This window comes from Amia ocellicauda, chromosome 7 (genome assembly GCF_036373705.1).
Source record: "Amia ocellicauda isolate fAmiCal2 chromosome 7, fAmiCal2.hap1, whole genome shotgun sequence".
Taxonomy (NCBI): domain Eukaryota; kingdom Metazoa; phylum Chordata; class Actinopteri; order Amiiformes; family Amiidae; genus Amia; species Amia ocellicauda.
Genome location: NC_089856.1, coordinates 11,594,925 through 11,622,288, shown reverse-complemented (window position 1 = coordinate 11,622,288; position 27,364 = coordinate 11,594,925). Strand labels below are relative to the sequence as shown.

At 46.2% G+C, this 27,364-nt stretch overlaps 1 protein-coding gene across 1 annotated transcript; it reads left to right on the top strand.

The window, feature by feature from the left end:
* The first annotated feature begins 1,305 nt into the window (after positions 1-1,305).
* Positions 1,306-24,363, top strand: mbd6 (methyl-CpG binding domain protein 6). Its single transcript, XM_066708402.1, has 13 exons — positions 1,306-1,691; positions 5,737-5,963; positions 6,153-6,289; positions 6,456-6,558; positions 6,673-6,841; positions 6,985-9,471; positions 9,697-10,469; positions 10,928-11,102; positions 11,273-11,445; positions 11,828-12,598; positions 12,968-13,020; positions 22,378-22,444; positions 22,780-24,363. Exons 3-13 carry the CDS (start codon positions 6,177-6,179, stop codon positions 22,837-22,839), a joined length of 4,944 nt encoding a protein of 1,647 aa, XP_066564499.1. The 5' UTR covers positions 1,306-1,691; positions 5,737-5,963; positions 6,153-6,176; the 3' UTR covers positions 22,840-24,363.
* Positions 24,364-27,364: the final 3,001 nt, after the last annotated feature.

Below are 27,364 nucleotides of genomic sequence, written 5' to 3'. Positions count from 1 at the left end.
ATTAAGAAGTGGAAAGTGTATGGCACCACCCAGAATCTACTTAGAGCAAGCCGTCCTAATGAACTAAGCCAGGTAAGAAGTGCATTGGTCAGAGAACCAGCCATGAGACCAATGACCTCTCTGAAAGACCTACAGCATTCCAAGGCTGAGATGGGAGAAACTGGCAACAATAACTCAGGTACTCCTCTTAGCCCGCCTGTATGGAAGAGAGGGAAGAAGGAAATCATTTCTGAATATGTAAAATCCTGCTTGGAATTTGCAAAAAGATGTGGCAAAAGACTCTGTGGTCCAATTAAATAAAAAATGAACTTTCTGCCCTAAATTCAAACCATTAATAGCCTATGTCTTCTGCAAACACATCACATCACCCAGGTAACATCATCTCTACGGTGAAGCATGGCGGTGACAGCATCATGTAATGGGGATGCTTTGCAGCAGCAGGGATTTGGAAGCTTGTCAGGGTATAGGGCAAAATTAGTGGAGGTAAATACAGGCAAATCCTTCAGAAAACCTGCTTCAGTCTGCAAAAGACCTTAGACTGGTACAGATTCACCTTTCAGTAGGACAATGACCTCAAGCACACAGCCAAATTGACACCGGAGTAGCTTAAAAACAAGAAAGTGAATGTCCTAGAGTGGCCCAGTCAAAGCCCTGACTTGAATCTGATTGAGAATGCGTGACAAGACTTGTAAAATGCTGTCCACCACCGATCCCCATCCAACGTGACAGAGCTTGAACAATTTAGCCAAGAAGAGCGGGCGAATGTTGCACAATCCAGATGTGCAAACCTGGTAGACACTTACCCCCAAAGACTCACAGCTGTAACTGCTGCCAGGTGGTTCTACCAAGTATTGGCTCCAGGAGGTAAATACTTCTCTAACCAAGACATCTCAGTTTTTTATTTTATTTTATTTTACATGAACTGTTGTTTAATAATAAAAACGAACTTGCCTCTTCAAATTGTTGAGTAGGAATAAAATCCCATTTCAATTAATAATTTAAGGTTGTAACACATCAAAAGGTGAAAACTTCCCACAGCCACTGTATATAAGGATATCCTTTATATTTTGTTTGAAGCAAACGTTTTATGTCTGTCACAGTTTCGTTCCTTCCTTTAAAGATCTGCACTACCTCGGGAATATTCAGAATGATCCTAAACAATAATCTAATGGAAATGCAGTCAATTTACACCAAACTACCGCGACTTCAATCCACACAGCCCCTGTTACGATTTTTTTTTTTTCAAACATCCCCTTGCCCCTTTGCATTGTGGGTAAGGAATTCCCAGGGCTGTCCCTAGCGAACTGCGCATGCTCCCAAGGAAACTCCATGATTTTTTTTTTGGCACGGAATCCAAGGGAAAAATAGCAACTGGGAAGCAGGAATTAAAGCTGCACCGGAGAGTCCAAATCAAAACAGAACAGACGCTGCGTGGCCGTAATCAGCCCGGGCCGAGAGCGGGGGAGCCGCACGGAGGGATCGCCTCTCCCGGAGTCGCTTCGGACCTTCCCGAATGTAAAGTCATTTGCAACAATAAAGCGGGCGCAATAAAACGAGCTTTATTGCTCTTTGTTTTTAACAGGACGGGAGACGGGGGGAGAGAAGACAGCAAGCCTCCACAACAACAACAAAAAGAAAGTCTGTCAACTCCTCTCCGTCGGGAGGAACAGGGGAAAACTTCGCAGAAAGAGGTACGTTGCACCACGATGCCCGAAGTGCGTGTGAAATTTCGGACGGCAACTGCAGCTTGTGGACTTCAGCTCCTGCCGTGCTGTGTGCGCTGCGACCGAGTAGACGCCAAGCAATGGAGGATTTGTTTACAGCTGGAATAAATGACATCTTTTTGGTGCACTTGCTGCTGTTTGCCGGATTACAACACCAGTGCGGCTATTTCTGAGTGCCGCAGCCGGGCTAGATTTGCAATGTGTCTGTTTTGTGCGGTTTTATTAATCGCGCCAGCTCGGTACTGTATGTTAATGTAGACGGGAGCCCTAAAACTAGACGCTTGGTTTGTTTACATTGCATTGGCCGAACCCGACATCTCGGAGGATGATCCCACGCAAACAGCCCGAGTTTAGCGTGTAATCCACCGCGCTTGCTCTTCTGTAGAATAGGAAAGGTATTGCATAATAATAATAATTACTGTTCTTGTGGTTATTATCAAGCTATTGACTGGGAAGCCAGTGTCTTTGATAGAAGTGACAATGCTGCGGTTCTGGCTAAGTGTCTTATTCTTTGGACTTGCTAGAATGTTTTATGTGGGTAAGAAGTTATTTTTTCTTTTTGTGTGTATGAAATCGTCCCCTTTTCGGTAAATGTTCACCTGAAATGAAAAATTGTATTAAGATAGGTTGAATATATATATATATATATATATATATATATGTTTGTATGCATAACAGTATAGTTTGTGCGCATAAAATACATTATTCATATTGGTTTTAATATTATGGTTTAAACTACATCTGTTTGGTGTCTGTCATTAATTAACAAACTTGGGACTTGGGAAATAATTAGACAGATTCGTTTTCAGACGAATTGAACGGTGATATACTATTTGAATTTGGTTCTGTGTTGCACACACAATCTAGCCCTTGCCCTTATTTTGGACAACCAAACTATACTGTTTACACTTGTTTTAAGAGTGATCTATACATGTTCTATGGGGCCTGTACTGGAACAGGTTGATCCAGGGATGGCCATGGGATAAAAATTAAATAAACAATATTCCAGCAGAGACTATCCCATAGAATATCTCCGATTCCCAACACCACTGTGGATGTGTGAGAGGACCCAGCCTGGTGTCCTGAGGAAGGCTATCCTTATTAGACACTGCTGTGCCTGGCGGGTGCACATTGTACCATTGCTCAAAATAGAACTGAGAATGCCTTGGTCTGTGTTAGCAGGGGTGAGAGTCCCCATGCATCAGTTCAGGCTTTGGGGAAAGGCTGCAAAGCGGTTCTCCTCCGACAAGCCAAGGGGCAAGTTCACCTGCTGGTTTCTGCAGATGGTGGAGTGTTGGTAGGGATATGAAACCTTAACTCTGATTCCTATTGCTTTTAGGTAGCCAAGGGACAGCAGCCTTGTATATTAAGTGTTGTGCATGAATGTAGTTGATTTACCTTGAAGTGTTTTCCAAAAATAAGCTGGAGTTTAGTTGGGAAGTTGAAAAAGTGGATTGAATTTTGTACTGTAGCATAAAAAGTTTTTAAAAGTCCTGTTTATTGTTTTTTTTTTTTCCATCCTCTGTAGTTTTCTGCTCAGGGGGTGATATTTTTAAAGATTTATTTGCTTTAATTGCCACTGGTTGATTGATCTTATTACTTTCAGTCTCCGGTCTTAATAAATTTAGCCACTAACTACAATTATTATTATTATTGATTTAAATTAACTATTTGGCTAAACTTTTGATCGAGGTCAACTTGCATGCAATAACAAGGTTGCATTGAGTCTTAAAAGGGAACTGCAAAAAATGCAACAGTGCATGAGCTACAGGCAATTCAAAAATACATGAGCTACATAGTGTAGAGTGATTAGACATAACATGTAGAAATAACGATTAGTGCATTAAGCTGTACGGTAAACCAACACAGTACAAATCATTAAATAGTTGAATTTCCCCTCTTTTGCTGCTTATTGTATTTACAGTGAAAACTTGATAAGCTGTCTCTGCACTCTGTACCGTTTTCCTAAACAGTTTAAATTCAGTTGTATCTTGCTGTGCTTTCTGGTTATCAACACAAACCACACACACACACACACACACACACACACACACACACACAAAACACAGGACTTGATATCCCAGCTGCAGAGTAAACTTGATACTCAGGATCAGCTAATGAATTCTGTGTATGAAGAGGGAAAGGTTACAGATGAGCGGGCCGCCAGCCTGTCATGCTCGTCTGACTGCTGGTAGCATATTGATCTGGAAGCTGTGTCAGGCTGCTTCTTTAGGGACTGCAGTGAATCAGCTGCTAACTAGAGGCTCGCTCACTCGGGCAAGGCTTCGGACCTCTAAATACAGCCCGTCATTTAAACAGGCTTGTGTAGACGCCAGCAGGAAGCAACGGTTACCAAACCTGAGGTGGCTTTATCGGCACAGGAGGGACGGAGCATTCCCTTTGCGTGAAATCTGTGTGAAACTTGCTACCCGTGAATGCTGGAGTTATTCACAGGGCTGTATTTGCAGGAGTCACCTCCTCTGTGAGAGATTGGTAATGAAACGGAAGAGGAACAAGAAGATACAGTTTTTATGGCAGGCAGCTTTTGGTGCCGCAGAGCAGTCATGTGAGGTGATCGCAGGTGTTCTTCTGCCTGTTTCTGCCCCTGGTCTGCTACCTGTGCAAAGCATTTGGTTGTATGTGCTTTTTCAGGGCATCTACGCACAAAGCCTTTCTCACTCTGCGAGGTTCCGACTGGTTGAAGTGTGCAGCATTATGGATGAGCAGATGGATATTACTAGTGTGCATTGAAGCTCCCTTTTAAACCTTACATAGTTATAACGAAACCTAAACCTAACCCCTAAATTCTGGTGTAAACCAATAGTATGATGCGAATTGTATTTTTATTAATTATTAATTTATTAATTAATTTATTAATCGCTGTGGGGTTAGATACAGGAGCGGTCCTGAAACAAACTTGTGGTTGTTATATCATGCTCAATACCAGGGTTGGCTCTTCTACGTGGGTGACTGAGTCTCAAAGTCAGCAAGCCATTCACCATGAAGCTGAGCTCTATTGCCGGTCTGCCTACTGGCTCAGGTTGGCAGCCCAGGCACTAGTGCAAAACCAGCATTCCTCAGTCTGAAATTCCAAGAATGCAGATTTGGGCCAACTGTCCCAGTTTACAGATTTCCACATGGTTCCTCATCTGTGGTTGACACTCACTTTATCGCTTTCCTTCCCACCCGCCCGCCCGACACCACCTCTTTGATCTAGTCTCCTTCATTTCCTCTCTCATTTTCCTTCTGTCACTGTCACTGTCACTTCTTTTTTTGGATCTTGTTTTGATTTGCCTTGTTTTTTTTTCTGTTTTACTTCCCCCCCCCCCTGCATCCTTCTGTTGGTATTTGAAGTCACACTCCCGATCTGAGCCAGACTTCATCAGACTTCAAACGGTCCCACATGGCAAGAGCAGACACTCCAAAGACTGGTGATAGATTTCACACCTCTCATTTTGCCCCTCCCTCCCCTGCTCATCCTCCTCTATCCCTGTATCCCTGCGGTGTTTACTCTAGGGTGGGAGAGAGGCAACTCTGCCTGTCAGACTGCCTGTTTGGAGTAGGGTGGGGTTGAGTAAGACTGGCCACTTAATTCTTTCAGTATTATTTCTCTAGTTCCACCTCTACCTTGTATTTCAGGATTGTCCACTCACAGTTAGATTGGCCTTTTCCTGTGGCCTTTTTCCTTTTTCCTGTGTGTCTTGCTACAGATGTAATTTCATGTCTTAAAGGCAAGCCTGCAGGCAATCAGAGGGCACCTACATTTTACAGCCTGTAGACCATGCTTTTAATGAACTCAAATGTTAAGTTATGTTAAGGTATTAGTGGATCAATAGGAGGAGTGGAGAGCAGTGGGGGGAGGATTAAAAATGCACCAAACTTATCTATCTCTTGCACCACACAGCGTGAGATTTTTCCCATGGCACTCAGCAGGCCAGTACACAGAGGAGCGCTAGGTTATAGTGTATATAGGTTTTTTAAAATTTCTTTTATGTTAATTATTTCCCCCCAGGGTCTGATCTTCTAAGATATTTGCACTGGTTCCCCCTGAGAACAAGGAATACAGTTGACAGCCTAGAAAAGAAGAAGAAGAAGAAGAAGAAGAAGAAGAAGAAGAAGAGAGAGAGTAGGAGCCACAGTCTGGCTCTGGGTTCCTCTGGTTCCTGCTGTTCTGAACCATGTGCTTTGAAGGGCTGATTCTATGGAGGCCAGAGCCGAGCAGTTTATAAAGATGGAAAGGTAAAACCGCATTTTAGCTGCAAGATTGAATGCACAGAACTGCCACGATTTTTTTTTTTTTTTTCATTCCACTCTTCTGCTCCGTGCTCAATATTCCTCTCTCTCTTCCCCCCTCTGTCCAAATTCCTCTTGCTCTCCCTTGTTCCCTTGTCTATGCCGATTTCTCCCTCTCTCTCTCTGCGGTGGAAGGTTCTGGAAAGCCGAGGCTAGAAAATGACGGGAGGCAGTGAGAGTGGCAGGGGAGACAAAGATGGCGGCACACCGACAGCACATGTTCCTATTGGCTGGCAGAGGACAGTGGATGGTGGGGCCGTTGCCTATATCAGGTGAGTGAGGGCCAGTGTGTGATTGAGTCCTGCTTCCCTCACTTCATTTTGTCTGACAGTTGGTTTATTTATTCATCCGTAGCTGTTTCCAGGTTCTTAATTCTTATTTTTTAGTGAAGAATACTAAATACTATCTTTTTTTCTGTCTGTTTTCTCTCCCTGTTAGCCCCAGCGGGACAGTCCTGTCCTCGGGGGAAGAGGTGAGGACATACCTCCTGACTGACGGCACTTGTAAGTGTGGTCTGGAGTGTCCGCTGGTCGTACACAAGGTAAGAACTGTCGGTGCACACTGCAGCTCCACTTCACCAGACAGCCCTCATTGTGAGCCAGTTCACCTCCTGTTGCGAGTCCTAACCGCCATCTCCTTTCCTGCCCTCCCTCAGGTGTTCAATTTTGACCCAGGGGCAGCAGTTCGGCCACGAAGCTCACAGGAAGTGAAGGCAGAGGAGGACATGACCAAACTCTGCAACCACCGGCGGAAAGTGGTGGCGATGGCGGCGCTGTGCCGCAGTATGGAGGTATCCCAGCTCTCTCTGCCCACGCATACCCCTGGTAAGATCGGCAACCAGTCTGTTGTATGTACACTCAAACGCTGGTGTTAGATGACTGACTGCTAAGTGGGGAATCCCCCAGTTGTGTGTAATCTCTTCATTGTAACATTTAAGTTCTAGAGTTCTCCTCTCTCGGTTCAACAGGTGGCGCCTACAATCACCTGGAGCCGCCTGTGCAGCTGCAGTGCAGGCCCCCCCAGGGGAGCCAGAGTAAGGTAGAGCCCCGGACAGACATCTTCCCCAGCCTGCGGGCGGCTGAGAGAGCCGGTAGTGGGCATGGGGGGGGGCCCTTGCCAAGTGTCCGGGAGGATGGGGGCCACTGCACTTATACTCGCCAGAGACTGTCCAGCCTGCCCACTCCCCCTGCCAGTCCCAGCCTGGCCACACCTGGGGGCGGGAACCCCCCGGGGCACCCCTCACTTCTCTTCCCTTCCAATGGGTCCTTGCCCCGGACTAACTCCCGGCTGTCTCCCGAGCTGGGCAAGAAGGGCCGCATACCTTCTCCGGCCCGCTCTCCCTTTTCCTGCTTCAGTGGCCCAGCCCAGACCCAGAGGTACTCCCGGCCCCAGACCCCGCAGAACCGGACACCTGAGCCGCCCAGCTCCCCACGCCTGGCCCCCCATGGTCTGGATAACCATGTCTCCTCTGCCTTGGCTTCTCTGGCAAACAGTCTAGGGGTGCGGCCTGTGCAGCAGGAGGTCCATTACAGTGGCAGTGCACTCCCACCGCACCTGCCTTCCCTCTCCCTCTCTGCCTCCTTCCCCCCAGCCCGAGCTCCCCACCCTCTCAGCAGCGGGTCCCCCTCTCCTTTCTCCAACTCTTTGTCCCCAGCTGGCAGTCTGGATGCCCCCTCCCCGCAGAGGTCCCGCCATTCTTCTGCCTCCTCTGAGCACAGCGTGGCTTATCAGGGCACCCCCCAGCCCACTGCCAAGCCCCTGTCCTCCCGCTCCCCAATGCCTGGAGGTTCCCCCAAGTTCCCTGGGCTGCCGGCAAGCCCCAAGAGCCGACTGGAAGGCATGCTGCAGCAGTACAAGGACTCTGGGAGCAACTGCAGCACCAGCATCAACAGCACTAGCGGCACAAACAGTAGCAGCAGCAGCAGCAACGCCAGCCACCATCCCTACCACCAAAGCAACCAAAGCAATTTCCAGATGCCCCCTCTCCCTCCCTTCCCTCCTCACTCTCCTTCACCCACCTCTGAGAGGAAGAACGGGCCACCAGCCACAGGCAGCACAGTCTGCATCTCTGGTTCTGGCAGCCCCGGCTTCCTGGGTCTGCCTCTGGGCCAGCTGCTCAACCAACACCAGCACCAGCACCACGCAGCCTCCTTCCCGGCCAGCAGCCTGCTCTCTGCCGCTGCCAAGGCCCAGCTAGCCAGCCAGAAGAGCCCGAGTCCGAGCCAGAACCACAGCGGCGGCGGCAGCAGCAATACCAATAACTGTGCCAGTAAAGACGTCCAGTCCAAGGTACTGATCAGCACTTTACAGAGCAACCTCTCCAACAACAGGTCTCCCAGCGCTTTGCTCCTCCCACACTCCCCTTTGGCCCCTGCCGCCTGCCCCGTTTCCCCAAGGACCCCCCTTGTGTCTCAGGACAAGTCTTCCAGGCGCAAGAGGCAGCGGCGGTCACCCACGGTCCTTAGCATGCTCAAGGAGTCCCAGATGATCAGCCTGCGAACAGCTGGGGCAGACATGCCTTCTGCCTCCACCGAGAAGGCTATACTCTCTCTGTCCTCTTCCACTGCTAGCCTTCCCCTTACTAATCCTCCACCCCATCTCCTCCCACCAGCCTCCCCAGCTCTGGAGAACCACCTTCCCCATCAGTCTCTGGCACCTGCCACTCAGACTCCCACCCACACCCCAAGTCCTGGTTTCCAAGGGCCCAGGGAGCCTCAGGACCCCCACAGGAGGACCAGCACCCCTGGCACCACCCAGCCACTCTCTGCTCTTCTCCATCTGCTTAGTGTCCAGAGTTCAGCGCAGGTTCCTGCCAGCACGGTCCCGGGTGCTCCCTCTCTGTCCCACCTCTCTTCCTCGGCTGTCCATCCCGGGCCGGGGCAAACCCATTCCCAAGGTCAATCCGTGTGTCTGTCACCTGTTGTTTCCCAGAGCCATCCTCAGTATCACTCGCAAGGTCAATCCCTGGCTCACTCCCAAACTGCTTACCAGTCCCACCCCCATGCCTCGCAGTCCCTTTCTGGCCCCCACAACCAGCAACCTTCACTGTCACAGCCACAAACCTTTGTGCCTGGTTTTGAGGGCTCCTCCCCAGCCCCGTCTCCACAAGCATTCCCTCTCATCAGTGTCAGTATGAATGGTGACACAGGGTTGTGCCAAGGCACCACTCCTGATGCCACTCTGGGTCCACAAAGTAACCCCGGCCACAACCTCAACCCAAACCCCAACACTGGCATTCAAGATTTCAACAGTCACCTGCTGGGGCTTCTGGGACAACTGTCTTCGTCCTCGTCCTCGTCCTCTTCCTCCTGTGCGGTGTCGTCTGGTGGGTCGAGCTCAGGGACTGCCGTTGTGACGTCAGTGTCTCCAACCCCCAGGAGCGGGACCAGCGATTCCATGTCAACAGGAGCCAGCAGCAACAGTAGCCACAGCCAGCACAGCAATGACACTGCAGGTGAGCAGATTGTACTGTTCTTTACCTTGGGTTTGCAGGAACAAATATTTTAATTACTCAACACTATTGGTTAACATTTGTGATTTTTGCATAATCCTATTTGAGCTAAAAAAGTCGGTTTGTGCCTGACCCTCAGTTTTTCAGCTCAGTTGAAAAACAAGAGCAACAATCTGCATTACATAAATCTTCAAGGTGGTCTCTAAATCCCTTCTTTTGTCATTCCAGGGATACCTATTGCACTGGCAACTCAAGGCTCCCCCACCACCAAGCCCCCTCCAGCCACCAGCCCAGGTCCAGGCCCCGCCTCGAACCAGGGGGGGCTCCCTAGCCCACTGCACCTGGCAGAGTCTTTCCCCTTCATGAGCCAGGAGCAGCTCCTCCAGCTGCTGTCAGCCAACTCAGGGCTGCCCTCACTGCTGAGCCCCCCATTCCTAGGGTCCCTGCCCCTGAACTTGTGGATGGGTGGGCAGCAGACACAGCAGCAGCAACAACAGCAAGGCTTGCTGAACCAGAGTTCCCAGATGAACCTGCTGCCTTCCATGCTGGGACCACAGGGGGACATGCCAGTCAATTTACTTGGCCTCCTGAACCCTCCGCCTCTCAGCGACCAGGCAGACAAGCAGGGGCTGCAGGCTCTTCTCACCGCCTCCTTGCTGCTTGGCCAGCACCAAGCCGCCATGCTGCCCCTGGCTGGGCTGGGGAATCTCAACCTGGAGCTGCTCCTCCAGCAGCAGCAGCAGTTCCCCCCACTGCAGGATGGTGCCGCCATGTCCCAGGCCCTGGAGAAACCCTCAGCCCTAGACACCCTCCTGTCTGGCCCCGGGGCCCTGGAGGCACTGCAGGGCCTGTCTCCTGTGGACGGTGCCCTCCAGGCCCTGCAATCCCTACTGCTCCCAGCACCCCCCCTGCCTCCCTCTGCCTTCCTCTCCCTCAGCCCGGCCCTGCTGGCTGCAGCTTTAGGCTCGGCTGAGACCCCTGCACCCCAACAGCACACTCAGGTATAGCGCACTGCCTCATTTGATATCCCTCAGGAATGTGTTTTCTTACTTGCGATCTAGATCTAGGTTTGGATTTAATTTTAAATGCATCGGACCGTTTTGGTTTGTTTTTTATTTTTATCATTTTAATTGTTTTTTTATTTGTCCGGTGCATTTTCAGTTATTTTCAATGTATTTGACCTTTTTTGTTGGTTTGCAGTTTTTGCTTTAATGACTAGTTTGTTTTATTGTTTTGTGCACTTGTTTATTTGAAGTTCAGTATTTTGTTTACGTTAATCACTAAGATTTTAAAAATTTTAAGTGATTTTACGAATTGATTTTTAAAAATTTTTTAATCACAAGTATTAAAATTTATATTGATTTGTTTTTATTATTGAAATGTAAAATACTTACACCAATAAAACAGTATTTTACTTGCGATCTAGCTTTACCATTGATTTATTCTCCCTCATGTGCAGGTGACTATTTCCAGCTCGTCTCTGAGCTCTACCTCTGTGGCAAGTACCTGCACCACGATGGCACCCAGCACTGCCGGGGAGGGAGCAGACGCCCTCCTGCCCCTTGGTGGCCCTGGCAAGACCAGCCCCCTGCCCCCTCATCTCCTCGCACCCCTGCTGGGCACTGGGGTGTTAGGTAAGTGCCCCACTCCACACAGATCCAGTTTTGGCAATATGATTAGTTGGCACAGGAGAGCTAAAATCTTGGATTGTTTTCTTTGACAATTTATCCTTGGGGTTAGTTGTTTACTTTTCCTTGGGATAATTTGAGATGGCATAACTCACTTATGGTCTTGATTTTGGCAGGTGACTTGTCAGCTCTGGGTTCGAGTGGTCTGGCTCTCAGTAACCTGCACACCATGCTGGGGGCTGGGCCTCTGCTGCTGCCCCCCATGCAGGCATCGCCCCTTAGCATGCCGTTAATCCAGGGTCAGGCTGCAGGCCTCAACCCCATGGCTTGCCTGATCAACAATCTGCAGGTAAATTTGTCATTGTGTTAATTAGTAGCATACAGTGTCATCTCTGGGGCATAGTTTTTTAATTCTGGTTGCCTAACAGGGCAGGTGCCTAAAAATTTTGTGTGAAGACATAGTTGTTGTGGTGTGGTAGGAAAAAAGGTACCAAAGTGGTCCCAATGGGGGGCGGGGTGATGATGGATTGTCGACCTGGTGTTGGGGGGGGATGTAATATTACACAGAAGCCTGCATGACAGAACCTGGAACCTGCGTCAGGCCCTTATGTCGAACTATGAACATCTAGGGCACATTTTGTCTGCTTTTCAATACTAACAATCTGCAGAATGTGTTCTATATTTAGTTATATATGTAATATGATTGAAACCATCTATCTTTCTCACTGAAGCTGAACATGGGTCCTGGCCTTCAGATGAGTGGTGACAAGCCAATCCACGCCTCTACCCAGCTGTCGGAGAACACCGCTCCAGAGGACGTTCCCACCAATCAGCTGGCCCCAGAGCCTGTGCCCAACCCAGGCCATGGCCCAGGGCCCCAGCAGCGCTCAGGCCAGCTGGACCCCTACAGCTCCTTCATGGACACCATTTACACCTCCTTCCTACAGGTCACTGGGAGGAAGGCCGAGGGGGGGACCTGTGGGGGCCAGTCGGGGGCTCTCAGTGCCTTACCCTCCCCCCCTCCCTACCCCCAGCAACATGGGGATGGGACTTCCCTTCTGCCCCAGAACAATGGACCTCCCTCCCTCAGCCCGCGGCGTGCTTGCACCCTACGCCATCAGGACCTCTCCCGTTTAGGCATGGAGGCGGCCCAGTCCCCGGCTAGGGGCACCCCCAAACTTAGTGAGGATGGCTCCACACCACCTCCCCCCGGGGCTGTGCACAAGCCTGGGAATGGGAGAGGCCATTGTGACCCCCCCGTGGCCCCCACCTTCCCTGCCACCCTAGAGGAGGCGAAGACGGACTCCTCAGCCTGCCAGTACAGCAACGGTGTTCCTGCAGCCTGCGCTGGGGGGCTGGGAGGTGCCTCGGAGGAGGAGTCTGAGCGTGTGCAGGCCCAGGTTCCGTATGCTGGGCCCAGGGAGGCTGTGAACGGGGTGGCTGTGTCCCCCAGTGCCCAGCATGAGGACGGCTTGGGAGCGCCGAGCATACAGGAAGTCAAGGTAAGTTTCCCCTGGGTCTGTCTTATTATGATGCTCCCACGACTGTTTTGAGTTGGTGTGGTGAACTGTGGAGCTTTTAGCTGTCCCTTTATCATCCATTTCTGACTGTTTTTCCCCCATTTGGAACTTGTATCTCCATTCGTTAATCTGTTTCTAGTTAAAATGTGTAGGTTTTCCTTTTATTCATTATCCGTCTTGATTTACACCGCACGTTACATGCAGTTATCGAGGGAAAAGGATATAAAAATGCAAATTATAGTCAGGCCTTAAGCTGCCGAATCTATGGAATAAGGTCATCACATGCATTGTGAGATTGTGTGGTCCGAGGCCTGTTGTGACTGATATATTCCCTCCTCCTCTCTTTCTCAGGGGCAGGCTGTGCGGACGGGCGGTGCTAGGAGAGGTCGAAAGAGGAAGCAAACGTGAGTGAAAGCAAGATGTGCAGTTTTCAGTTCACACCTACTCTCTCCTCCTCACACTCTTGATTTATTAACCAGTTCTAACTCACAATGTTAATAGTTTACAGTTTAAACGTTTACAAATTGATAAACTTGTCAAATAACTGTAGAGACTGATGGATTCAAAGGATGTTTGCTGGTTTTTGGACATGATTATAGATTTTTGTTGTTGCTTCGTTTCTTTTACACCATTTCTTGTGAGATTTGTATCAGATGTCGATTTAATATATATATATATATATATATATATATATATATATATATATATATATATATATTAAAAAAAAATGCTAATACTATTATGGTATGAGAGGGTGGCATTCTCCGTTACATGAATATTCAATCCCCTAAATCCTGGATGGTTTTATTCATGATTTGCCATGTCGACTTTGGGAGCAGGAACGATGCTGAATCAAAGGAAACTGATGCATTATTTGCCTACAGTGTCTGTTTCTATGACTAGGGCAGGATCTAGCACAATCTGGGTCTTAGACAGAATTATGCAAGCATATGCTGGTAGTACATATGGCAAAACTCAGGCTGAAAACATTATCTGGTTGTTGAGATTGTGTGCATATCCATTGTGATCAATTTCAATTGCCTAGGATACTGGATGCAAGAAGCTTTAGGGCTGTCTTCGAAGGTTGGTTCGGTCTCCAGATCCTCGGAGGTTTTTACAAACCTTTAAAGGTTCGCCACGTGACAATCACAGATTTTGTTTCTCTTGTTAATATAAATTGACGATGTTTGAATACTGTAGTGTTAATGGGGTAAAGGCGGTACAGTGGGAAGGAGCGTAGGTTAAAAAAAAAAACAAGCGTTACAATACTAAACCACACTTTGGATGTCCCAAATAGCCTATCTAAATTCAAACATTTGATTTTCATACTGCCCATTACCCAAATAAAAGTTGTTGGATTTGTTCAAGTTCAAAAACATCATAAAAAGCCCCTCGTATTAGCAGGCATTGGACCAGATTTTTTTTTTTTTTTTTTTGGCTCTGTACGCCACCACAATGGATTTAAAAGGAAACAATCAAGATGTGCTTTAAGTGTAGACTTTCATCTTTAATTTGAGGGTAGTAGCATCCAAATTGGGTGGTCAGTATAGGAATCACCCATTTTTATGTGGTCCCCTAAATTTTAGGGGCTCAAAAGTAATTGGACAAACTAACATAATCGTGAATTAAATTGTGAGTTTCAATACTTGGTTGTAAGTCTGGAACCCATAGACATCACCAGATGCTGGGTTTCTTCCCTGGTGATGCTCTGCCAGGCCTGCACTGCAGCTGTCTTTAGTTCCTGCTTGTTCTTGGGGCGTTTTGCCTTCAGCAAGTGAAATGCATGCTTAATTGGCCATTGCAGAACATTCCACTTTTTCACCTTACAAAAAAGTATTGGGTTGCTTTCGCAGTAATGCTTAAGGTCATTGTCAATCTGTACTGTGAAGTGCCGTCCAATGAGTTTTGAAGCATTTGGCTGAATCTGAGCAGATAATATCGCCCTAAACACTTCAGAATTCATCCTGCTGCTTTTGTCAGCAGTCACGTCATCAATACATACAAGGGAACCAGTTCCCTTGGCAGCCATACATGCCCATGCCATGACATGCTTCACAGATGAGGTGGTATGCTTCGGATCATGAGCAGCTCCTTCCCTTCTCCATACTCTTCTCTTCCTATCATTACGGTACAAGTTAATCTTTGTCTCATCTGTCCATAGGATGCTGTTCCAGAACTGTACAGGGTTCTTTAGATGATTTTTGGCAAACTCTAATCTGGTCTTCCTGTTTCCTGTTTCCATCTTGTGGTAAACCCTCTGTATTTACTCTGGTGAAGTCTTCTCTTGCTTGTTGACTTTGACACAGATACGCCTACCTCTTAGAGGGTGTTCTTGATCTGGCCAACTGTTGTGAATGGTTTTTCTTCACCAGGGAATAGGGCTGTGCGATTTGGGGGAAATATCTAATTGCGATTTTTCTGACAGATATTGCGAATTACGATTTGATTTGCGATTTTAATTTTGTGAAGTCAAGCTTCAGCTCAGTATTCTCAATAGTGTGCAGCACACATGCAGTGTGCCTTTCTATCCAATAGATGGTTAGCTTCTTGCTGCTAAAATGCAGTCAGTTCTGCCTATAGAATGCATTCTAATTCAAGAAAAAAAAACTGAAGATATTAACTGATTACAACATTTATTATCCTTTCTTTTTAAATATCCAGTAATTAAACACTCACTTTTCTCTAGTGCAAACAATTTCCAGGTAGGTCTAGCTTATATTGACAAAACACAAAATAATGATCACAAATGCTACACAATATATTCACAATCTACTAAAACTGTCAGGACTGATAACCAGCATTTAAAATATTGCACAAAACACATTCAAGTACAAATACTTTGAACTTGTTAACATTTTCTTCACACAGTAAAGGCTGCCAGTAAGTGGCATTACAAAATAAAGTGCAGAACAAATCTTGACTCCAACCGAAGTCTTTCAATCACTTGCTGAAACCCCCCAGACAGCGGGTCTTCAGCTCGAAGTCATCACTGATAAAGTGCAGTGAGACTAATGCCGGGGTCACACTACACGATTTCTACAATCCGACCCGATTTGTGAACGGTGGGCAGCTGACACTTAACGACTATTTTGCACCGAATTTGTGTCTTTTGCGTCGTGAAGGAGAGCACACTACACGATCGCTAAGTACAGGGACACACACTGCACGACTGATCTGACATCCTTGTCGTGGATGTGAGTCCCAGCCTCCACACTCCCACATCTCGCAGAATCACGCGTGATCTGCACAGAGAAAAGGTCAACAAACACGGACGTGGATGTGTACAGGTCACGTTCGTGAAGTGCAGATCTGCGCTGCTCCACCAATGGGATCAGTGGATTTCTGCAGATCTGAGCAAAACTGCAGAAATCTGCGCAACAAGAACACGACCATGAACTGCTGTTGCTGTCCGTGGTCGTGTGTCGGACAAACACACACAGAGAAAAGAGGATGAGTGTGAAGACATGGTGAGAGCTGCAGCTGAGCACCAGTCACCGTCTATATCCATCCCACAGGATGATCATCGCATTGTAGGGTCAATATTTAGCACAGACCTGGTCAATTACAGATACTAATTGGTATTTGAAAATATTATTTTTCCTGTATTAGAGTATTTTTAAATAACCTGCGCCGAAACAACCATTGATATTTGAAGTATTTTACTATACGTATGGAAATCGTATTCTCCTGTCATGTTTATTCTTCTGTTTCTTCTCTCTTCTTCAGTCAGCTCGGCTCTCATTGGCTGCTGATCACGTCACTCTCCATGATCGGCGCCGATCGAGTCATAAATATTAACGTTTAATACAATCGTAGCGGCTCCGACGATCGTAAAAAAACGACCGTAAAAAACGATATACCGGTTTGGACTTTTACTATACCTTCATCTGTTTTTTAAAGTTTTGAATAATGTACTATTTACTGTGTCATTGAGTCATAGCATTCAGCTACCAATAAACTGGATCGTGTTCGCGTATCGCACAACTTGCTGCGCGGCTGCTTGAGACGCATCTGATCAAAAACGCCGATAGTGTTCGTGTAACGCAAATTTCCACATATCTGCGCAGATCTGCACATCTCCACCAATGGGATCGGTTGCATCCTGCAGATCTGAACTGCGCAAATCTGCACTACAAGAACGCGACCACCTTTCTTCACAAACCCTGCAGAAATCGATGTAATTGGATGATTTATTCTTATATTTTAGTTATTTTAAAAAATAGAATTGCAAATCATTTAAGTAACAACTTAATTATTGTGCATCATAGATTTACATTCAATTTTTTAAAATTGATGTAATTATTTAATAAAGCATTGACAAGTGTCGATCTAGAATTCTAGATCTATGGATTTGACAGTGCTTCATTGTGTGATGAAAGTTGACATTCGCTTCCCCTAACAAGGGGGCAGCAGTAGTTTTCATTCAGCTGAACACGTCCCTCTTGATTTCTGCATAATCTTTTGTCTCGCAGCCACAGCTCACCTTCCGCAGCAGCTTGTCAGAGCTGCGCTGCGCTGCGCGATTCTGCGCAGATTTCTGTGTCTGGGCGTTAGTGGCGTCACGCAGAAACACTGCAGTAACGCGCATCTGTGAGTCTCTGCGCAGATCTGCGCATCTCGAACGCCACCCTTGTTCTGGAATGAATGCGCCTCAGCCAGATACTGAAAATAAATTCCATGTGTATTGCGTGTTGTCATAAACAAACGTGATCAATGCACAATGAATGAAGACGACATGGAGGAGAGCAGTGTGGCTGAAACTTCACTGAATAAAGGTGCGTCGATAGTGTGGATATGATTTTGGTTCAAGACAACTGACACAGAACAGGAAATGTATTTCAATGTCAGTTGTGTCATATTATTTTTGTTTTATGAACAGTATAAAATGGCCATTAAAAAATTCCGTCATACCGTCAAAAATGTGGAAAATACCACGATATTGTATTTTGGCATATCGCCCAGCCCTAGTCAGTGCCGTCTCAACTTTATTCCTACATTCAATGTGAAGCTGTGGGATTGCAACTCGGCTAAAGTATGTGCGAGAGGGATTGTACATCTCCTGTCCAGCGCTCGGATGAGGTTTTTAAACCCCTCTTTGGTTACTGCATTAAAGGCACGATGTCTTTAGGAGATAGTGGGTTATGGCGTTCATTTTCTCCTGGTGCCTTCGTGAGGTCTTTTCATATGGTGTAACAGCCGCAAACAACTCTGAAATTGTACTTTGCTGTTGCTTGCTACTAGACTGAGTGTCACTGGCAGGACTTTCAGTCGACTTTTGAATAACGCACTCCTCAAATAGCCACCTGCGGTGCTTTTTCCAGTGCTGGTGGAGGTGTGCTGTATTCCCACGTTGTGGCAACAATTCCAGACAGCTCTTGCAAATGACCTTTTTTTTTCGGTGTCTGTCACTTCGAAGCCGAAATAATCCCACATTACCAAAGTGCTGTTTTTCTTTGGTATTAATTCGCTCCGACTCTGCAGACGCAATAATCCCACTGCAATGTGCTTTCCTGTGTGTTTTTAATGGGGGCGTGTACGCAGTTGGCTGGGCAGCGCTGATTGGGCAGAACGGAGGTGCACTCACTCAATTGGGTAGTAAGACAGCCACACAAAGAGGGCAGTCATGCTTTTGCTCTGGGACAGACTCCCTGCATATTTTTCATATGGTATCCACATCGCAGCCTTTTGCGATTAGCTAATCCCAACATTTCAAATTGCGATTGCGATTTGATTTCGATTAATCGTTCAGCCCTACCAGGGAAAGAATTCTTCTGTCATCCACCACAGTTGTTTTCCGTGGTCTTCCGGGCCTTTTGGTGTTCCTGAGCACAACAGTGCGTTCTTTCTTTTTAAGAATGTACCAAATAGCAAAAACATTAGGTGTGGCTAAATCAAATATCTCTCTGATTTGGTTTGGTTTGATTTCTCAGCCTAATGATGGCAGTGGCAGCTCTTTGGATTTCATATTGAGGGTTAACAGCAACAGATTCCAAATGCAAATGCCACACTTGAAATCAAATCTAGACCTGCTTACCTGTAATTGAACTAATGAGGGAATAACACACCTGGCCATGCAACCGCTGAGACAGCTGAGCAGCCAGTTGGCCAATTACTTTTGAGCCGCTAAAATTGGGGAGACCACACATAAAACAGGGTGTAATTCCTACACTGTTCACCCAGTTTGGATGTAACTACCCTAAAATTAAAGATGAAAGTCTACACTTAAAGCACATCTTCATTGTTTCCTTTCTGATCCATTATGGTGGTGTACAGAGCCAAAATGTGACAATTGTGTCACTGTACACATATTTATAGACCTATGTGTAAATGCACAGAAAACCCTGAAAAAGCTCAATGTAAGCTGTGCAACTGAAAATTGGTATATCACGGAGGAACAGGCAATCACCAGGATCATTTAACCAACTTAATTTATTATGCATTATTTATTAGGCTTTATTGGTCAATTGAATAGAACTGAAAGCAGCGTTTGGTGATGGAGATGATCGTGCAGCTTCATACTAACTTTGCAAGTTTGTTGCAATTGACCCATTCTTATTATTAATAATTAGGGCTGTCCTGAAGTGTACATTTTTACCTTTGAAGCTTCGTTGCTGCTAATTTGCATATTTTATCGATGATGTCACATTACCTACTAGTGTATAGACTTGAATGAAAATACTATATATTGACAGGTAATCCATTTAACCAAATAGCTTATGTTATGCTACAAGGGGGTGTTTTATGTCAAATAGTAATCATGTTGTTATTTTTTGCAAGCACACGGTTTATATTGATTTTACTTGCATGAAACATGTTAACCTTCAAGTAAAAGCAACTTAATCATAATAAACTGTATGCACGGTGACGTATTTGTTATCTTTAATTTGTATTTTATTCAATAAGGAGAAAGTGTCGGAAATAGCGAATCGGTGTAAAACCCTTGATGGATATCCCGGTGTTCAGTGTATTTTTTAATGTTTAATACTAAAGACACTGGAACAGTACCTTAACATTTGAGTGAACTATAATAAAAAGACTCCCTTCTACAGTTCAGAGTTTGTGTCAACATTAAATACAATTTATTATACCGAATATTATTATTATTAATCAGGGGCATTTCTAGACTTCAAGTTTTAGGGGGGCTTTGAAACTATGTCCAAGATTTTGTGTCATTCTTGGATTCCTTTGTTGTATTTTTTTAGGGGGGCTGAGAGAAAATACAGGGGGACTGAAGCCCCCCTAAATAGGGTCTAGCGACTCCCTTGTTGTTGTTATTATTATGATTATTATTATTATAATTATTAATGGTTCAATTGCAACCAACTCCCAGAGTTAGTATGGAGCTGCGTACTAAATATGGGATCATCTCCAGTCCGCTGCTTTCAGTTCTATGCAATTGACCCATTAAACCTATTAAATAACGCATAATTTAATTTACGTTGGTTAAATGATCCCGGAAAATGCTTTTCCTCCGTGATATTTTCAGTTGCATTTACATTAAGCTTTTGGGGGGTCTTCTGTGCATTAAACAGCAAAACTTTGTCAAAACACCTATTTTGTTTTACACTTCCATTATATTGCAATTATATTTTTTGCTATAAAGACCGCGGATAAAGAAACAATAAAGCAGAATAACGCAGTGGTGCCACAGGCATGCTGGCAGAATAGTGCTCTTTCAAAAGAAACATTTTTTTTTTTTAATCAGTGATAATTGTATATTTTCAAAATCCATTGTTTAAATGTAATCTGGTCCAATGCCTGCTGCCACGACAGTTATTATGGTTTCAAACTTTTACATCAAATTTTATTTAAGTTATGGGCATCATACAAATCAAAAGTTTTAATTTAGATAGTGGGGTATAAGTGTGGTTCAGTATTGTAACGCGTGCAAGCAGTAAACCCAACTCCTCATTGCGGGGGCAACAACAAATCTCGTTCTTCGCCCCCTTCACCTTTTATCCCTCTGCCTACGACTCTCCCACCGCACCGCATTAACCCCATTAACCCTTTATCTGTTGAGGTGGCAGCCTACAGTATTCAAACACTGTTGTTTTCTTGTTGATAGAAATTGACAATCTGTGTGATTGTCACATGACAAGGTCTGGAAGCCGAACGAACATTCGAACCTTCGGAGACAGCCCTATTATTATTAATAATAATAATAATAATAAAAATAATAATATACTGCAAAATATGTAATATTGACACAAACGGGTTTACACGAGGCAGGTCTTACTAATTTATTGGAGTTTTTTGAACATGCAACTGCAGCTGTAGATCACGTGAAAGCATATGATATGATATACTTAGATTTCCAAAAAGCTTTTGATAAGGTTCCACACCAAAGACTGATCCTCAAATTGGAAGCTTGTAGGCATTCAGGGTAATGTAAGTAGATGGATTATGAACTGGTTGATGTACAGGAAACATACAATCTCGGCAGCACAGGTTATTCCAAGGGACTTCAATATTCACCTGTGGGCCGACACCTGGCAGATGAAATTCAATGTGGACAAGTGCAAGGTATTACATGCAGGTAACAAAAATGTCCACTATAATGACACTATGGGAGGAATAGAACTAGATGAAGTAACGCATGAGAAAGACCTAGGAGTCTATGTGGACTCCTCACTTTCTCCATCCAAACAATGTGGGGAAGCAATAAAAAAAAAAAAGACAAACACAATGTTAGGGTATATTGTGAAATGTGTAGAATTTAAAACAAGGGCAGTGATGTTCAGACTGTACAATGCACTAGTTAGAGCTCATCTGGATACTGTGGACAGTTCTGGGCTCCACACTTCAAGAAAGATATCGCTGCTCTAGAGGCAGTTCAGAGGAGAGCAACCAGACTTATTCCAGGTCTGAAGGGAATGTCCTACTGAGAGACTGAGGACCTGAACCTTTTCACCCTGGAACAGAGGAGACTACGTGGGGACTTGATTCAAGTCTTCACAATCATGAAAGGCATCGACCACATCAAACCAGAGGAGCTTTTCCAGATCAGCAGGGACACACACACCCGGGGACACAATTGAAAATTGGGCTTCAAGGCATTCAAGACAGAAAACAGAAGACACTTCTTTACACAGAGAAGCGTCACAATCTGGAACAAACTCCCCAGCGATGTGGTTGAAGCTGAAAATTTGGGAACATTTAAAAATAGACTGGATAGGATCCTTGGATCACAAACGAGCACAATGAGTCAAATGGCCTCCTCTCGTTTGTAAACTTTCTTATGTTCAAACTCTGAGCTGTAGAAGGGAGTATTTTTATTATAGGTAACCCACATGTTAAGGTTTCTGTGTTCCAGTGTCTTTAGATATTTGAGTGTCTTTTTTTATGTTACTGAACACCGGGGTATATTCTTGAAGGGTTTTATACCGTTTTGCTATTTCCAACACTTTTTCTGTATTGAATAAAATACAAATTAAACTTAACATGCATTCGTCACCGCGCAAAAAGTTTATTATGAGTAAGTGCTTTTACTGGCGTTTAACATGTTTCATGCAAGTAAAATCTGTACCTGTACATAAACCGTGTGCTTGTAGAAATAAATAAAAACATGATTACTGTTCAAGAACTTCTTTAAAACTGCATCGATAGATTATGCAAATTAGCACCAACGACGCTTCAGACTTTCGTTATGTATTCCGAACCTTTGAAGGCATTAGGACAGGAGGGCAGGGGCCTAAAGTGATACACATTTAAACTCTTATTTTTAATGTTTAAATGTTTGTTTTCTCTTATCTAATGGCCAGGCTGCAGAAGCTGCCCGGCGACCTGAGAGAGACGGACACTGTGAGCATGGCAGACCACAGGACAGCGGTGAGTGCGACCTCCTCGGCAAACCACCACACACAAGTTCGGCTTGACGGGGGGTGGGGGGGGGAAGGCACCTCAGAATATTGATCTGAGCGATCCTTCTTGGTTTCTTCGTCAGATTTGGACTGGCCCTGACAGACTTTTATTGTAGAACAGTATTTGAGGCCATTTTTAGATGTAGACATTTGCTTTTTGGGATTAAATTGGGGTGAACTGATAACATTTGCATGTGATACTTTTACAGATGGTGACTGGAGAAGAAGAAGTGTCGTGTACTCTGTGCTCTGATGTAATATTCTGTACATTGCAAAGATTAAGGCTGTTCAATCTCATTCCAGGTGGCCCATCAGAAGCTGGAGAGGTCAGTGAAGAACAAGAGGAGGAGAGTGCTCAGATAGCGCCTGCTGGGCTGAAGAAAAGACTGCCTGAAGTGAGTTCGTTCCCCAGGCCTGGCACTGTCTCCAGAGGGCCCTTCTGGTCAGCACGGGCCCTGCAGCTAAGCCACGGACAGACACACTGTGCAGGCCTTGCCCATAATTCCTCAGGTTTCTCCTGCTGCTGCCCGTCTCTCACTCCCCTGGCCCCTCTGCCACCACCCTTCAGCACCTCATGTGTCGTCATCCAGTCTGCTGCAGGTGAACGGTGACATCATTGTGCTGTGAGGTGTGAGGGTTTATTTGAAATGCTGTTTTTGTTTTGGATTTGAGGCCTCCCTGCAATGGGAGCCGCCTGCTCTCTCCTTAGCAGCCCCACTTGTTGGCCCTATGCGCTTCCTATGCTGGGCACCCTCACCTCTCTCCCTGTGCAACTCATTAGTTCCTCTCTTGTCTCAACCCGGATGCAGTGAATTGACCTTTTCCTTTTTTTTTCTTACGACCAGTAGTAAGCAAAAATATACAACATGGATTTTAAGGCCTTAATTAACTGAAACCATTAACCAGGTAGAGAAGACCAGGGTGAAAACTGAATTCAAGTAACTGCTTCCAAACCGCCAGGAAAGTCATGTTCTATGATAGCCTGGGGGTGAGAGTGCGGCTGTAGACATCTGGCAATTCCTGAAAGAACGGGGGATTAGGGAATGAAGGAGAGGGGGGCTTCCCATAACCAGAAAAATGGCAGAAGAGTTGGGTGGGAAATCGCAAACAAATATCAAGAAACAGTTGTGTGTTTCTAGCGAAGTTCAGACCCACACTGCCTCTGTGGCGTATACAGATAAGGTGGATCTGGTCACTGTCAGCTAGAGAGCTGGATTTGTCTGGCGTGGGAATAGGAGGAAGAAAAAAAACATGTTTTTATAAAAAAAATAAAAAATAAGAATAGCATCATGAAGATTTCAGAAACTTGTACTTGAGCTCTTTGTTTATTAGGTGGTGTGATGAAAACTGAACCAAGTCTTAATTGTGCTGGAAGGTGTAGGCCCTTCCAGCGCTGTTTCTCGTGGCATGCCAGAGTGCATTTTGGAATTTAGTTGTGTTTCTCAATAGACTTTGTGTAGGAAGGACACGTAGAATAGTGCTGATCTTGATCCTGATTACCTGCCAGCTAGTCTACCCTGCCCAGGACAACTGACTGACAACGACACGCAAAAACAGGCAACGGTTACTGTATTTAAATAATAATAATAATGATAATAATAAAGCAGATTATGCAATTTTTACTATTGGATTTTGTATATATGTACAGTTTTAGCTTTTTTTTTTTTTCCTTTTTGTTTTGTTTTTGTGTTTTGTACACTTTTAGAACACCACGATTTTGTCAATTTTTAAAAATGTAAAATATTTTACCCTTCCCCTCTTTTAATATTTACATTTGTTTTATTTTTTTTTTGTAAAGAAGATACTTTAAAATTGTGAACTGTAGCTTTTTATATGGGAGTTGACTTTTTTAATTTAACAAATTAAAAAATGTTTACAAAAAAATGATTCTCGTGTCCCCTTTTGGTTGTCTCGTGAAACTTGCATGTACATGAAATTGATGGACAATGAACTGAAATGAGGATTGCTGTGATTTGCCACGCGTTACAAAGACCGAAGCACAGGCGTTTCAGGAGACAATAGTGACGAATTAGACTTGAATTTATTTGAACAGATTAACCCACTTTACTCATAGGTACATTGCCCACTGAAATGTTGCATAGGCCTAACCGTAGCGAACGAGAGTGGGGGCAGAACATTTAGCCCTTGAAATTAAAGGGGAGGTTTGCAAGTTTTACAAGAGAGCACGCTCCCCCAGATGGAGGCCCCCCGAGAGCAAAAAGATTCCGCTCTAAATCGTCCAGACGCTGCACTCCATGGACTCCTCCACACCGCAGGAGACAGGAAGCGGAAGGAATTGCAACCGCGAGTTCAATCTGCTCCGCGAGTTCGGGGAATTAAGCATAAGCTGGCCTCCCAGCAGCATATGCTAAACACCTTGTGGCCATGGCTTCCACCAGAAGAAGATGCCCCCCTCAGCTACCACCACCACCACCGCCAGCACCAGAAGAAGTGTGGCAATGGCTCGGATATTTTGGATCCTCCATCTTTCACCGGGAGCGGTGAATTCGTTGTCTGAGCACTTTCCAGGCCTGAGCATGGAGTTGGATGGATATCCCGTGGTGCCCCCAGGAAGAGAACAATCGGTTAGTGAAGGAGAAGCCCACTAAACCTGCGGAGACCCTTCTCCTCCTTGACGATAACGTGGATATTGTACAATCCACTTGGAGCCGGCCAGCATCTGCTCCTGCGACTTCTAGGCAGATGAATGCCATGTACACAACGGCGAGGGCAGAACAGAAAGGACTTGTATCTTTCCCACCGATAGGGGACAAGGTGTCCAGACTGGTGCAGGTAAATGTGCTGTTAGGCAAAGATCCACTTTGCCCTAACAAGCAATGCAGGACCATGGACGCTATGCCGAAGAAAGCATAATCCATAGAGACTTAAGCGGTTCCGGGCCAACAATGCATGGGCCATACTGATACGCTTACATGGCGGACTTGCTACATGAGGAGGCGAAGGCCATGGGGAGGTCCCTCGCAGCCATTGTAGCAGCTAGACGCCATCTGGGGCAGGCAGGCTAAACTCCAAGACAGTGAGAAGGGAGCATCAAGGAGGACAGACATCTCCCCAGGTCCGACGTTTGGTAAGACGGCGGACTTCTCCATTGAACGGTGGGGCTTCTAACAACCCAACAGGCCGTGGCCGAGGCAGGGGAAGCCTCAACCAAGGCCACAACAGACCAGTGGCCAGCAGCCTGAGCAGCACTGCAGAAGCCAGCCGCAAGCGAGGGGAAAGAATAGGCTCTCTGGCTGGAAGCCTAAGGGCAAGGGAGACTCCCAACAGCCCAACCGGACTCGACCAATGGCAAGCCTGCACCCAGGACTCCTGGGTGCAAACGACGATGACCCATGGATACGCCCTCAAATTCAACACTGGCCCCCACCCAAGAGGAGTACTGCTGTCGGATGTCCCGATGTGATGTGGGAGAAACGAACGATACCACTAGTGGCTGACAAACTCTCGAGCAGGCTTCTACACGGTACTTCCTGATGCCAAAGAAGGGTGGAGGTTTCAGGTCCATTCTCGATCTGAGGGGCCTCAACATGTTTCCGAAGTAAAGACCCTTCTGCATGTTGACTGTGCAGCGTATTCTCCAGTCTGTCCAGACAGGCAACTGGTTCATGTCGATAGACCTCTGGGACAGCTACTCCCACGTCCCCATCCTCCCAGCACACAAGAAATACCTGCTCTTCACCTTCCAGGGCCAGGCGAATGATTTCATTTTGTCGCTGTTTAGCCTTTCTCTGCCTCCCCGCACATTCTCCAAGTGCATGGATGCAGCCTTGGCCCCCCTCAGGACAAAGGGGATAAGGATCCTGAACTACCTGGATGACTGGCTGGTAGACTCCAGGCTTCGGGTGGAGGAACATACAGCAGAGGTCATACGTCCCGTGACTGCACTGGGTCTTGCAGTTCACATAGAGAAAAGCTCCTTTGAACCTGCACAGACGGTGGGCTTCTTGGGAATGAGGCTGGACTCTGAAAATGCTTGCCTACCTGGCCAGACTTCTCCTGTGGGCGCAACACAATCTCTGCTCCATACGGGCAATACATCTGCCGGGCGTGTCTAATACAGCGGCGGACATTCTCTCCAGTGGAGGTGCAGACAGCTCAGAGGGGAGACTGAATCCTTAGGTGGTGGAGCAGATCTGGAAGAGGCTCCACAATGGAGCACAGCTTCCTCTTGCTCAAGGTAGCCTTCCTTGTAGCGATAACGTCGGCAAGGAGAATTAGTGAAATTCACGCCTTGTGTGTGAATAAAGCCTGTCTGATCTTCTCAGGAAGCAATGACAGAGTCACTCTCAGGACGAACCTGGCCTTCCTTGCCAAGGTCGTGTCGGTGTTTTACATAAATCAACGAATTGTCCTGGAGTCTTTCCATCCCCCTCCACATACATTGGATGAGGACTGCAGACTACACACACTCTGCCCTGTCCAGGCTTTGAGGTGCTATATGCGGAGGACTGCGCACAGCCGCAAATCCCACCAGCTGTTTGTCTGCTACAGTTCCACCACCAGAGGGACGGCGGTTTCAAAACAGCAACTGGGGCACTGGGTCGCGGATACGATCTGGCTCACCTATGAGACTGCGAACATTTCCATGTCTGAACACATCTCAGTGCCCTCAACAAGGGGACAAGCCACGTGGTGGACTCTCTTTCACGATGCCATACGTGAAGATCTGTGTAATGCTGCGACCAGGTCCAGTCAACAGACCTTCACAAGGTTCTACCGCCTCAACGTGGCGGACCGGCTGTGCCCAAACTTGGGCACCCAGGTACTTCAAACTGCTTGCCCTCAGGTGTCGTGAGGCTCTGCTATGCTTGCCATGATGGGATTGGGGCTTAAATCAGGTGTCAGGACTCGTGACAGCTTTGGTATA

Excerpts from the sequence above, each read along its gene's own strand:
- mbd6 (XM_066708402.1), top strand. The coding sequence starts at position 6,177 with ATGACGGGAGGCAGTGAGAGTGGCAGGGGAGACAAAGATGGCGGCACA. Across the intron at positions 9,472-9,696 it reads GCACAGCAATGACACTGCAG|GGATACCTATTGCACTGGCA; the intron begins GTGAGCAGATTG and ends TTGTCATTCCAG. Across the intron at positions 11,103-11,272 it reads GCTGGGCACTGGGGTGTTAG|GTGACTTGTCAGCTCTGGGT; the intron begins GTAAGTGCCCCA and ends TGATTTTGGCAG.